The sequence below is a fragment of the Thunnus albacares genome, chromosome 4 (genome assembly GCF_914725855.1).
Source record: "Thunnus albacares chromosome 4, fThuAlb1.1, whole genome shotgun sequence".
Taxonomy (NCBI): domain Eukaryota; kingdom Metazoa; phylum Chordata; class Actinopteri; order Scombriformes; family Scombridae; genus Thunnus; species Thunnus albacares.
The window spans coordinates 6,967,524-6,981,341 of NC_058109.1; the positions used below are offsets into that span (position 1 = coordinate 6,967,524).

The window sequence follows — 13,818 nt, forward strand, 5'->3', positions numbered from 1 at the left end:
CACAAAACTATGGGGAGAGAAAAGATGCTGAGTTAGTAACATGCATTAAAGGGACATGAATTCATACAGATGGAGAAGAAGAAGAGGAGAAAGGAACTTAGTGCATCATGGGATGTCCCCAGGCAGTCTAGGTCTGTAGCAGCATAACTAGGGGCTGATCCAAGTAACCCAAAAAGGAAAGTTTTAAGCCTATTCTTAAATGTAGAGAGGGTATCTGCCTCCCGGACCCAAACTGGAAGATGGCTCCACGGAGAGGAGCCTGATAGTTGAAGTCTCTGCCTCCCATTTTACTTTTGGAGACTGTAGGAACCACAAGTAAGCCTGCATTCTGGGAGCACAGTGTTTTAGTGGGATAATGGGGTACTATGAGTTCTTTAAGACATGATGGTGCCTGACCATTAAGGGCTTTGTAGGGGAGGAGAAGGATTTTTAATTCTAAAAGGGAGCCAGTGCAGCAAAGCTAAAATGGGAGAAATATGATCCCTTTTTCTAGTTTTTGTCAGTACACATGCAGCTGCGTTCTAGACCAGCTGGAGAGTCTTCAGAGATTTGTTGGGGCAGCCTGATAATAAGGAATAAGGAATAATCCAGCCTATAAGTAACAAATGTGTGGACTAGTTTATCTGCATCTTTTTAAGACAGGATGTGCTTGAGTTTTGCAATGTTCTGTCAGTGAAAAATGGCAGTCTTTGGAATTTGTTTTATGTGGGAGTTGAAGGACATATCCTTATCAAAGCTCCCAGATCCTTAGAGTGGAGCTGGAGGCCAGGGTAATGCCATCCAGAGTAGCTATATCATTAGATAATGTGTTTCTGAGGTATTTAGGGCCAAGCTCAATAACATCAGTTTTGTCTGAGTTTAGTAGCAGAAAATTGCAGATCATAAGTCTTTATGACCTTAAGGCATGCTTGGAGTTTAGTTAACTGATTGGTTTTATTTGGCTTCACTGATAAATATAATTGGGTATCATCTCATAACATTAAAAGTTTATGGAGAATTTCCTAATAATATTGCCTAGAGGAAACATATATAAGGTAAATAGTATTGGTCCAAGCACAGAACCTTGTGGAACTCCATGACTAACTAGCGTGCAAGGAGGATTCATTGTTAACGTGTACAAACTGGAATCGATCTGATAAAGAGGACTTAAACCAGTTTAATGCAGTTCCTTCAATGCCAATTAAATGTCCCAGTCTCTGTAAAAGGATGTGATGGCCAATGGTGTCAAATGCAGCACTAAGATCTAACAAGACAAGTACAGAGAGGAGTCCTTTGTACGATGCAATTAGGTCATTTGTAACTTTCACCTGTGCTGTCTCTGTGTTATGATGCGCTCTTAATCCTGTCTGAATTTAGAGTAGGGATTTAACACCCTCAAATGTGTAGAACCCTACTAAATTGATCAGAAAAGCTTTTGTGGTTCTGTAACTATGCCTTTACATTTACATTTGACCCACATTCTTCTACATCATTGTATAATCATGAAAAAAAACACTAACTTATTCATGAAGGCATCTACAGTCCATCAACAATTAGCTGTCTCAAAAAGAGATCATTTACATTTCACATTTTAAATATTAATATAAAGTTGTGCTTTTCTATTCCATTACTGCACAAAATATTCCTTGATGTTTCATGTGAGAGATCATTTGACACCCACTTATACATTTTTATTCCGTATTAGCTATTTTTGGATACTGTAAGTCATTTGTTAAGTGATCTATTTTCTGACAAAGCTCTCTGGCGTCCGTAGAAATTATGACTCTTTTCTTTCAGAAGCAAAAGAGGACACAGTGTGACGTTATTGTGGAGCAATAAAGCTCCACATTGGGAGGTTGGGGTGGAAACAAAACGACTTGGTCATGGGAGACAGCTGTTAGTTTCCCCTTTCCTACCAAGACTAAACATTAGTTCCTTATCATCCCTTAACCTTAACCAAGTAGTAATTTTGACCCAAACCAAGATGGGTTTTTTTCTAATCTTAACTAAATATTTATTTTATCATAAACCATGCTCTTTCTCTAACCCTAATCAAGATTTGTTTGTGCCTAACCCAAACTGTCTCAGATCAGAAAAACAGATTTATATTTCAGTGGTTTGTGGCTGTATTGAAAGTCACAGATAAATTATGACATCCATCATCCTGCAGATAGTTTAAATGCTTGTGTTGTTCTGGATGGCAATTGCAAACTATGTATTTTGTCATTTAATTTTGAGGACTTGTTGCCCAAACGTCTTGGTTCTTGGTTAACAGCTCTTTGATTGGTTTAGTGTCTGAATGAATGAATTATTGCAATCTTGTGGTCTCTCCCTCATGGGACTGTAAAAAACTTTTAACAAACATCAGTGCTTACAATACAAGAGCTTCCAGCTGTGCTCGTCACAAATTATTCAAAAAAATATCACACTAAATCCACAGCAACAACAAAACAGAAAAACACATTAATAACAATAATAAATAATAAATAACATCCATAATAATCATCCATCTCTTACTGAACTCCCATGCATTCACAAAATAAGATGCCAGTTTCAAACAACCATCTCGGTCGCTGTGAGTCGTTCATATCCACCAATCACTGCTATCCTTTATGTCATTAAAAAAAGATGGCCACCATCTCTACTTTGTGTTTAGTGCAAGCTAACATTCGCTTTTAGGAAATGTTAACATGCTAACATGCTGAACTAAGATGGTGATCATGGTAAACGCTGCACCTGCTTAGTATCATTATGTTAGCATTGACATTGTGAGCATAAGGCATTTTAGCTTTATTACTTATTGCTTTATTACCATTAATGGTAATAACAAAAAAATGAAAACAACAACATTTAAGACTTGTCAGTACAACTCATAAAGTATAGTGATATATTAAATCCTCACTGTGTTTGTTGAAAGTTCAAGGCACGGTATATATAATATTTTCATGTGAGTAAGAACAAATTAGTGTTTTTTTAATTCAGACATTTTCTTAAAATATAAATGCTAACAATAGCAGTGAGAATATATGCTCAGTGAGGTCTGTATAAACATTTACTATATAACTGATGTTTGTTCAGACACACAACATGTACACACACTGTCCTCATTTTCTGCTGTTTGTTGGACTTGTTTTAAGTTGTTTTCTATTATGATTTTTAATCTGAATTTATGTCCTTTGTTCTGTGAAGAAGAAGTTTGAGCCATGCTGGTGTATTAAAGTGACTCTATAAATAAAAATAAGTTGATCCATGACAATAAAGGAAGAACTTAAAATAAATATAAAAACACACACCAGGGAGGTTTTTCAACTTTGCATAAGCTGTATTTATACATCCAGCTATCATTTAGAGGGAACTGAAAAGACAAAAAAAGTTCTGATCATTTTATCATCTGATTATATTATAAACAAAGAGCAGAAAAAAACAATAGTGTTTATATTATATCTGAACTAAAAATAAGCTGGGGAGTTGCCACCTCTTCAGATTGAATAACTATGATGCTAATCCTTTGCTTTTTTTTTCTTTTTGTCTGCTCTAATCCACTTTATCTCTTCTTCTTTTGTCTTTTTCAGTTTTGGAAGTAACACATTACAGCATGATGCTGTAATGCTTTCCAAAAATGTCATGGCCTTCATTGTCATGGCTACAATAATAGTTACATTTAAAAAAAAAAAAAAAAAAAATGTCCGGACTTGAAGGCAAAGCTGTTGGCCTCCGCTCAGCCACTGCTGGGTCTACCCAACCCACCTACTGGGAATGAGGAGAATTGTTGACCTATATATATATACAGTACCAGTCAAAAGTTTCGAGACACCCTCCCATTCATTTGAGTAAGAAAGTGTGTGACTGGTACTGTACGTCACCTGAACCGCGCCACTGCTCCGGGTCATAATTACTATAGCCGCTAAATGTCATCTGTCACTCAAACGTAACTATATGTCGTTTTTGGGCAGCTGACTTTATGACCTATTGTGTCGTTTTTCTTGGGAGGACAGGCTCCTCTGACTGCAGGTAAAACTGTCCTGAATCAGGATTTAACCTGATAAAAATTTCAAACAGAAATGTACATTATCACAAAGTAGTAACTACATTACAATTTTAATTCTTAATTGGGCAATACTTCATATATGGCCCAAAAACCTGGTACGCACATTATCTGGTCGCCATGGTGATGACATCTCAGCTTCACACCCACAGCTGCTCTCTAGGAAGCGCTTGGCTTTCTCTTAAGTGGTGGATGACGCACCGTCTGACCTTCACCTATGAGAGCAAATCTTCACCTTAACACTGTCGGTGTGTGTGTGTGTATGTGTGTGTGTGTGTCTGTGTGTGTAAGCTTTGATAGGAAGGTCAAACGGTTCTCTTGGATGTGAATGTCGGTGGCAGCTTGTCCGCTCTCCTCTCCTCACCTTGTCACCACATCTTTCATTCCATCCGCTCTCTCTCTCTCTTTGTCTGTCTGTCAAATCCTCTCTTGTTCTACATCTTTTCTTTGGTTGTTCCAGAGTGGCGGTCTGCCCTCTATTTCACCTCCTTCTATAAGAGCTTCCAGATTGTCTCTCGCTCTCTCTCTCACACACACACACACACACACACACACACACACACACAAAGTCTGAAATTTGTCCCCAAAAGTAGCCTATGACAGACACCACATACACACACACACACACACACATGTCACTTTAGAGGACATAACATTGACTTACATTCATTTCCTGGAGACTTATCCTAACCTTTAAACCAAGTCATCACCCTAAAATTAATGATTTATGTTAAGGGGACTTGCTTTTTGTCCTCATAAGGGAGTCAAGTCCCCACAACATGTGTAAATAGATTTACGTCCCCATACCGTTAGGAATACCTGGACCACAAACACACACACACACACATACATACACACACACTTCAGTGTCTCCATATCAGCTCTGGAGTATACTGAAGTTAAATTCTTTCTTTTTGTGACTCTCCTCTCTCTCTAACAAACACAAACTCCTCCCTTTTTTCTGTTAGCGTTTTCTGCTACAACAGCTCATCGTTTATGGCTCTTCTTGATGTATTTTAAGGAATCACATTATGCATCACCTTTTCCTAGAGCAGCTACACTATATATATATATAATATTTTAAGCTGGTTCAATTTAAGTTCCCCTGCTGCCTTAAAAATGTAATTGAACTTAAGTTGAGTTGTGAAAATGTAAAACTAACAGATAAGTCAACACAACTAGAGATAACAAGCTCAGTAAATGTAAGGTATCAAGTTGAGATTTGCTTTGCATTTTCAGTTTGAAGAGTTTGTTTTTCATTTGACACAGTGAACTTACAGGTGCAGCTGCTGTTGGAGCCTTTTTTGTTAGAACAAAAACAACATGTGAGGCAGCTCTCAATGAGCTTGTTAAATTTTAAGTGTACGGGGGGGTAGGGCCTGAATACCCGATCCTGTTTTGCATTGTTTTCATTATAATAAAAAGAATATAGTAAAGTATTTATTAAAGCCCCACAGCAGGTTTCCATCATGTATGCTTCTTCAAAAAAAGAAGGGTCTCTGCAAATTCTTGATTTTTTTAAAAATATAATTATTAAAGAGATTCAGGAGAGGTCTGCAACATGTTACATTAATGTCTGAGTTTATTTAATACCAGCAGTAAAAACAACACAGCAGTAACTTCATTAATTATTTCAATCTCCTGACACACCAACAGGATCATTCAGGATCTAACAGTAATTAATGCTCTCGCTCCATTGTCTTCATGCACTGCATCTATTATTGCTGGGAGAAAGAAGAAAATGCAACTGGAGGCAGGTGTATATGTGGAGAGTTTTAATTTGCAAACAACGCATGCTGAGAAGTCTACTGATACACTGATCATGTTTCTTTAAAAACTTTTAACTCAGTGCATTCATTTCACTCATCATTTCATGTCAAACGATGATGTTTTGAGCTCTGAAATGGTTTTAAAATGTAAACTAGACAAGTTGAATTAACTTGAAATTAATAAAACACATATTTAAGTTGAGTTATTGACAAAAGATTAGTTGATTCCACTAAATTCCTGTATGATGTTTTACAGCGTATATTTCACAGAAACCAACAGCTCAACAGATGAATTGTTTGACTGATTGAGTCGCTCGATCCATCTGGTTTCACACAGAGCCAGCTGCTGCTCGTTTCTTCATCCTGAGAGACGACGAAGAGATGTGAGATGTCATTTATTCTCACAGTAACAGCCTCGGCTCAACATAAAGGACTGGGAGGAGAAAATGATGTGGCTGTGCAGTCAGGGGGGGAAATGACTGCATTTATCTACATTGTACAGTATGTACAGGGTCTGCTGTAGATAAGAGAGTGGGCACAGAAAAGAGAGGGGGAAGAGGAAGAAATCACACGAGAGGAAGCCAAGGAGGAAAAAAAACTATTAGTCTTAGGTGAAACTAGATGCAGTAATGGTTCAAATAAAACTGTTGCATTGCAGAGGGAAAGCAACTATGGAATTTGAATATTTAAAGTCCCCTTTCACTCAAAAATTAGTTTCTCTAACTGTATCTTCAGTTGGATGTTTGAGCTTCACTGTGCACAGTGATGTATGTGCAAAGTTTGACAATACAAGGCTGTTTTCTCATTAATCTTCCAGAGAGGGAAAGTTTGAATCTTTATGCTTAATTCATTGAATTTTACTCTGTCCACCTTATTTAGGACAGAGCAGGTGTTATTTAGCACCATGTTGGTAGTAAAACTATAAAATCTACATCATTGAGTTTGTTAATGTGGTTTTAATTTGCTCTCAGTTCACTCTTTTTGATATCCTTGTGAGATTGCATGCAAGTATGAACCCACATTTACTTTCTGCAAAAAGCCCCATTAATACAGATTTAATCACTTCACATATATTATTTATGTACCAAATAAACAACAATAGTCCCAACACTGAGCCCTGGGGAACCCCACAAATAACCTTCAGTAATTGTGATTTGATTTTGTATCTGAACGTATTGATATCTATTCTCTGGGTAGCTCGTAAGCCAGGAGAGTACTATCCCTCTAATTCCATATCTTTGTAATTTTTAAAATAATAAGTCATAAGTGCCAGATTTAGTCTTATTCAGTTTTCAGTTGTTCATAGGATGCACTTTAGTAAAAGCAGGTTAGCTAAAATATTTCCAGATCATAACTCAAGATGCAACCGTTGTGGTTATCCACAAGCAAACTTAGTACACTTTGGATTTGTTCCAAACTTAGAGATATCTGGTGCTATGTTTTTGATACTCTAGTCCCAGCCAAACCTAAAGAAAAGGACATTATTGCCTTTACCACTGTTTTGGTGCATCGCAGGATACTTCTTGTCTGGAAATCTCCTACCTCACCATCTCAGTCTGTCTGGCTAAAGGATGTGATGTTTTTCCTGAGCCTTTAAAAAATTAAATATGCACTTAGAGGATGTGACGATCATTTATTTCAGAAATGACAACCTTTCATTTCATATTTTAACAACCTGTCTGTGTTGCCTCCTGAATGAGACTCGCCTGTCTGGTCAAATGTATTCATTTACCCGGTCCTCTGTCCTTTCCCTGTCGGTCTAATTGATGCCATACTGTGCTGTACTGTTTAACAGTATAATTACTGTACTATAGAATTAACTCAATTGAACATTAAGGGTACCTGGGTGGGTTTGTTCGAACTCTTGGTATATCTTGCTGTTTTGTTTTGTTTTTTAGTTTTTGTGTTTCCTTTTTTTCCTTTTGAAATATGAAAAACTGGAAATATTGGACCTTTAAATCTTGTATGACATACTATATGTTTCTGCTAACAAAATATGTTACACTTCAACACTGTACACAACAGGCGTTTCAGACACGTGTCAGTCGTCTGTCACAAGCATGATTAACTGAAAAGATGTATTTATGTTGTATCAATACAAGTCTCTGCACAGGCTGCTTAATGGTTTGAGTCTCACTCATGCTGTAGAGATTGGGGAGACTGTTACGCAGTCAGGAGGAGGTTATGACAGCAGGCTCCCCGCCATATGAGGCCATTCAGAACAGACTTTAGACTTTGATTGTTCTTTGATTTGTTCAAATCTGTTGATATTATAAATTAGTGAATATTCGTGTACTGGACAGTCACATTTCAGTATCACCATGTTAACAAAGATTTGATTTTGTTTGCATTCATCAACATATTAGCCTGAAAAATGCTTCGACTTAAGCTATGGGATGACATGCCTTAACAGCAAGTGAAAGAAATGGCAAATAAAAGCAAATGAAAGCAAATGAAATTAATTAATGGATGAAAACAGTGTTTCTGTAAAAAGGGAAACTCAGAGCAGAAAATTAGTCACTATGACTGTTGTTCTGATGGAATTAGTGCTGTGAAAATGTACATTATGCTGAATTCACCATGTGAACTCCTTGTACAGGTAAAAACAACCCCTCAATGAGTTTTACTTTGCTTTTATTACCAACCTGCCTTTATTTGTTTGTGCAGGCTTTTGTTTGATCATTTATATATATCATTATACAGCACCAGAGCATGAAACAGAGGTCCCAGCAGCAAGAAGGACGACAGTTTAAAACACACACACACACACACACTGTTGTTACTGTCAATCCCCTTCTGTTGACCTCACCTTGTTTAACCTGCAGACCACTGATCAATAATCCCCTCCTATCATATTATCAATACTACCCACTGCTTGATAACATCATCAGATTCACTGATCGATACCCGCCCATTGTTGTATCAAATTATAGCTCTTTGTTATCAATACCCAGGAGTGTGTGTATTCAATTAGACAGCAGGGCAGATCAATACCCTGCAGCTCCTACAGCCAATCCTGAAGCCTTATCAATACCGGCCACCATCCTGACAAATGATAACGTGCACAGATCAGTAGGTTGTATCGACGATAACTTCTCCTCGGTTACCCATGGATCAGCGGATGGAGTCATATGCTGAGAGACTGTAAGGTTACAGTTTTTAATCCAACTAGAGTGGTTTGAAAAACCTGCTGTATACAATCTGCATCTTCAAAAACCAAATAAATACTCAACTTAATAAATGACCAAACAGGAAGTCCATCTGCCCAAATCAAACATGGCTTCCAAACCCATCGCTATCATCAAAACGGATAAACAAAACAACAGAACAGCTGACTGCACTAGTTTTAGTTGCATATAAGTTTATTTGAAAGAGTTTAGTCTACTTTTCAGTGAAATTTCAATACTAATTTTTGTTGTGCATTTTCAATTTTTATGTCTACTAAGCCTTTTTAGGCCATATTGATATGTCCAGTTGCCATGGTTACATGGTAACTGTGTATGTTTTATTGTTGTGATTGTTTGTTTGTCCCAGCTGTGTTTTTGCCGCTTTTTGTCAAACTTTCAGTGAGATTGGAGGTGAATTTACTCCATAAATCTTTTTCTTTTCCTTACATGAATTGGAAACATAACTGTAGAGAAATTACTGAATTACTGAAATTCAAGATTCAGTTAATTAGTGCAACAGGTTGAGGAGTAAAATTAGAAATATTTTTGGGAGAGTTGAGGATACTGAGCATTTGTGATGCCATACATGCATGCAGGTTGCTATAACTTTGCATTAAAGCAGTAATTAGTTCATTTGTCCATGCTTCCATCATTATCAAAATATTCCTTTAAGCACCATTTTTAGTAACAGGTTTATTTTGTTTGAAATGCTGGAATATGGTGAGGAAATGTTTTTGTCTTTATTGAGTGGTACTGAGGAATAGTGATGGATATTTTTTTTTTATTTTGTTCTTTTATGGAGATGTTTTGGTCCCTATACACAAATACACACATACACTAATAACTTGATTGAGTTTGATGTCATCCTATATGGTCGTTGTATATGTGTAAAAAGACAGTGAAGAAGAAGAAGAACAATGTGCAGAAGCAGTCTCCTTTCTGTCCTTCAGGTGTGGTTAAGGAATATGAACTGATGATAACCACTACAGTTCAATTGTCATAGTTTTCATAGTTCTTTGTTTAGTATTAGTCTGGTTTTAGTCATGGAAAAAAGACAAAATCAACTCTTAATACTCTAAATGACATAATTTATAAAAGTTGAGATAATAACTTTATTTGCAGTTTTTCAGTGTTCATAATGTGCTTTACATGAAATGCTAAAACCAACAGACAAGTATCAATAAGAAAAGGATAAATATAATAACTATATGTGAACTGTGTGTGACACCCATATCTGTCAGATCATCTACAAATCTTTTTTTTAATCAAACACAATTTAGTAAGTCAATGGGCCAATGGTTTTACTAGTCTACATCACAGGAATGAAAAACTCAACCCAGGTATGTACAGTTAAAAGTTGTAGAAAGGGCATGACAAAGCTCCGCCCCTTACCTGGCTCACCTGAGGACAACCAAGAAATACAGGTTATCTTTGTTTCACTGAGATGAGATCAAGATGCCAAGAGACAGTAAGATAATACTGGGCATACTGGAGTACTGGAAATGGGGATGTGAAATACTTTCATTTACTCACTGTCCAGTTCAGCTTATATCCATCTACATTCAGAGAGAAAATGACTTTCTCATCAGAGGAGGATCTCTCCTGTCCTGTCTGACATGACATCTTTAAATATCCTGTTGTTCTGACGTGTAGCCACAGCGAAACCTGTCTGCAGACGCTGTGGAGAGAAAAACAAATAAAAGAGATTCTGTTTAGTAAGAGAGGGCCTTACTGCAGCGAGATCAGAGAACTTCCGCAGAGTCTGACCAATAGGAGGAAGTCAACCCTGGAACAACAGGTTGGGACAGAGCTCCACCTATTACCTGACTCATCTTATCTAAGATAAAACAAGAAGTGCATATTGTTGTTCTTCCACTGACAAGAGACACAGACACTGAGAGACGATTACATTCACTGTCAAGGTAAAACTAAGACGTCTACTGAGGAATAAGAGCTACAGGAAGAAACACTGAGGATACAGTGAGTACTGGAAAAGTTCTATACATGTCTAACAGAGAAAATACTTTCCTGCAGATCAAATGCAGAGAATGTGAACTGACAGATTATTATACTTTCAGTTTTATCTATATGCCTGCTGTGTTTCTATCTTCACTCAGAGAGAAAATGTCTTCCCGATTAGAGGAGGATCTCTCCTGTCCCATCTGCCAGGACATCTTTAAAGATCCTGTTGTCCTGTCATGTAGCCATAGCTTCTGTAAAGACTGTCTGCAGAGATGGTGGGAACAGAAACCAATGAAGGAGTGTCCAGTTTGTAAGAGAAGATCATCAAGGAGTGATCCACCTCGTAATTTGGCATTAAAGAACCTGTGTGAGGCCTTTTTACTGAGGAGAGATCAGGGAGCTTCAGCAGGGTCTGAGGATCTCTGCAGTCTGCACTCTGAGAAGCTCAAACTCTTCTGTCTGGACCATCAGCAGCCAGTGTGTGTTGTCTGCAGAGATTCAACAACACACAACAACCACAGATTCAGACCCATCACTGAAGCTGCAAAGGATCACAAAGAGGAGCTCCAGAAATCCCTGAATCCTTTACAGGAGAAACTGTGGCTCTTTAAAGAAGTTAAAGGAAACTGTGATCAAACAGCAGAACACATTAAGATCCAGGCCAGAGACACAGAGAGGCAGATTAAGGATCAGTTTAAGAAGCTTCACCAGTTTCTACAAGAGGAAGAGGAGGCTAGGATTGCTGCTCTGAGGAAGGAAGAGAAGCAGAAGAGTCAGATGATGAAGGAGAAGATTATGGTTCTGAGCAGAGAGATAGCTGCTCTTTCAGACACAATCAGATCCACAGAGGAGGAGCTGAGAGCTGAAGACATCTCATTCCTGCAGAACTACAAGGCTACAGTGAAAAGAGTCCAGCAGCGCCCCCTGCTGGATGATCCAGAGCTGGTCTCAGGAGCTCTGATAGACGTGGCCAAACACCTGGGCAACCTGACCTTCAACATCTGGAACAAGATGAAGTTGATGGTCTCCTACACTCCTGTTATTCTGGATCCAAACACTGCCAACCCAGAACTCATCCTGACAAAAGATCTGACCAGTGTGACACGTGGAAGGAAACAGGAGCTTCCTGAAAACCCAGAGAGGATTTATTCCTATCCTTCTGTCCTGGGCTCCGAGGGCTTTGACTCAGGATCTCACAGCTGGGATGTTGAGGTTGGAAACAGTCCAATCTGGGCACTAGGAGTGGTAGCAGAGTCTGGTCTGAGTGAGTTAGACAAAATGTCTCGATTATTTAGAATAGCGTTCTGTGATGGTGAATACACAGTAGACTCTTATACACATCGCTCCACTGTTCTCTCAATGAAGAAGAAGAAGAAGAAGCTGCAGAGGATCAGAGTTCATCTGGACTGGGACGGAGGAGAACTGTCATTCTGTGATCCTGATACTGACACACACATACACACCTTCACATACAAGTTCACCGAGAGACTGTTTCCATACTTTAACACTGTAACTACACACTCACTGAAGATATTACCACTGCCTTTCTAGGTAATAATGTAATCACAGTTAGACAGGAAGATGATGGTCATTATGTGAGTGTTGTTGTACATAATTTCCATTTGTTTCTTATTTTGTTGTTCTTGCAATTTACAAATAAATTCTCCTTTTGCCAGATGATTACAGAGATGATTACAAAGTCAGCTAAACAATTTTTCTGTTGTTCAGGTATTTCAGCGTAGGCAGCAGACAGTTTCACATGGCATGGCCTCAGTTTACCCTGTCTCACAGTAGCGCATTTGATGCATTAGGTGTGATCCTTATCTAAAACATGCAGAGTTGGCAGTTGGTCGTGTGCAACCAGTCACCAAACCCTGCCATGAAACTCATTGTCTTTATAGAACATTTTGATCTTAATCAAACACCTTATTGTACAGTCTCTCTCTGCATGAATTAGGATGAATGAACACACACAACGTCTTTTTTTTTCTTTCGGTTTTACAACCTGTTTCTTTTCTCATAGTTGTGGCCATCATTATTATCAGTAGTGATAACATTTTACTCCAAGAGGAACACAAGCAGTCAGATTTTCACACAAGTGAAACTAAAAATATTGGTTATAACCCCACATGGCATAGATAAACTGTGTGCATATGTGTTTCAAGTATAGTAGGACACATTTGAAATAAGAACTCAATTTGGAAAATGTAATGAACATTTACAAAAGACAGATCTTGTCATGATTGTGACATTATACTTGTTGTCACTTCCAAATGTTTGGTAAAACTGCGAGTTAATATGATATAGGTTGTAAAAATGTTCTTTTACTTCTGTAAGTGATTGTAAACTACTCTGTATTTTATTATTTGTTATACTTCTATGATACTTCTATGATTATTATAATTACATTTATTTTGAAATCTGTAGAAAGTAAGCTTGTCAAGCAATATTAATACCGTGAAAATAAAACTCGGGTGTATCAGGAAGATTTGTCCTCCTTTCCTTGTCCACTCGTCCCTGTCAGGTTGTATTACGGGCAGCAGGGCGGCTGTTAAAGGTGACGACGGCCTACAGAGAGCTTCAGGTTCAGTCTGGCGGCAGCTCAGGAGATTTAACCTGCAGCTGTAATCACTATCGACATCAACAGCAGCTTCTTCCTCCCTGCTGTGTGTCTGAGTGTGTGAACAGGACTGTTCCCACCAATTACAGTACTGGTTTCTGGGGGGGCTCAGAGATGATTTACAGCACCAGGCAAAAAAAATATGTCTTCTATACAAATATGTTATCATGTAGTCCTTCATGTTTTTATGTCTAAGCTATTTTCCACTATGGAAGTTTACTGATTCGTAACCTTGAGCCTCCCAACCTGAACTTTTCAGAATAAAAGCCTGACCAC

General features: G+C 38.0%; 1 protein-coding gene across 1 annotated transcript; it reads left to right on the forward strand.

Annotated features, from left to right (window-relative positions):
• Positions 1–11,084: 11,084 nt before the first annotated feature.
• LOC122981225 (E3 ubiquitin-protein ligase TRIM35-like) lies at positions 11,085–13,272 on the forward strand. Its single transcript, XM_044349871.1, has one exon. The coding sequence runs from the start codon at positions 11,085–11,087 to the stop codon at positions 12,471–12,473; it is 1,389 nt and encodes a 462-aa protein (XP_044205806.1). The 3' UTR covers positions 12,474–13,272.
• Positions 13,273–13,818: the final 546 nt, after the last annotated feature.

What these genes read in the sequence shown, in the direction of transcription:
- LOC122981225 (XM_044349871.1), top strand. Translation starts at nt 11,085, where the DNA reads ATGTCTTCCCGATTAGAGGAGGATCTCTCCTGTCCCATCTGCCAGGAC.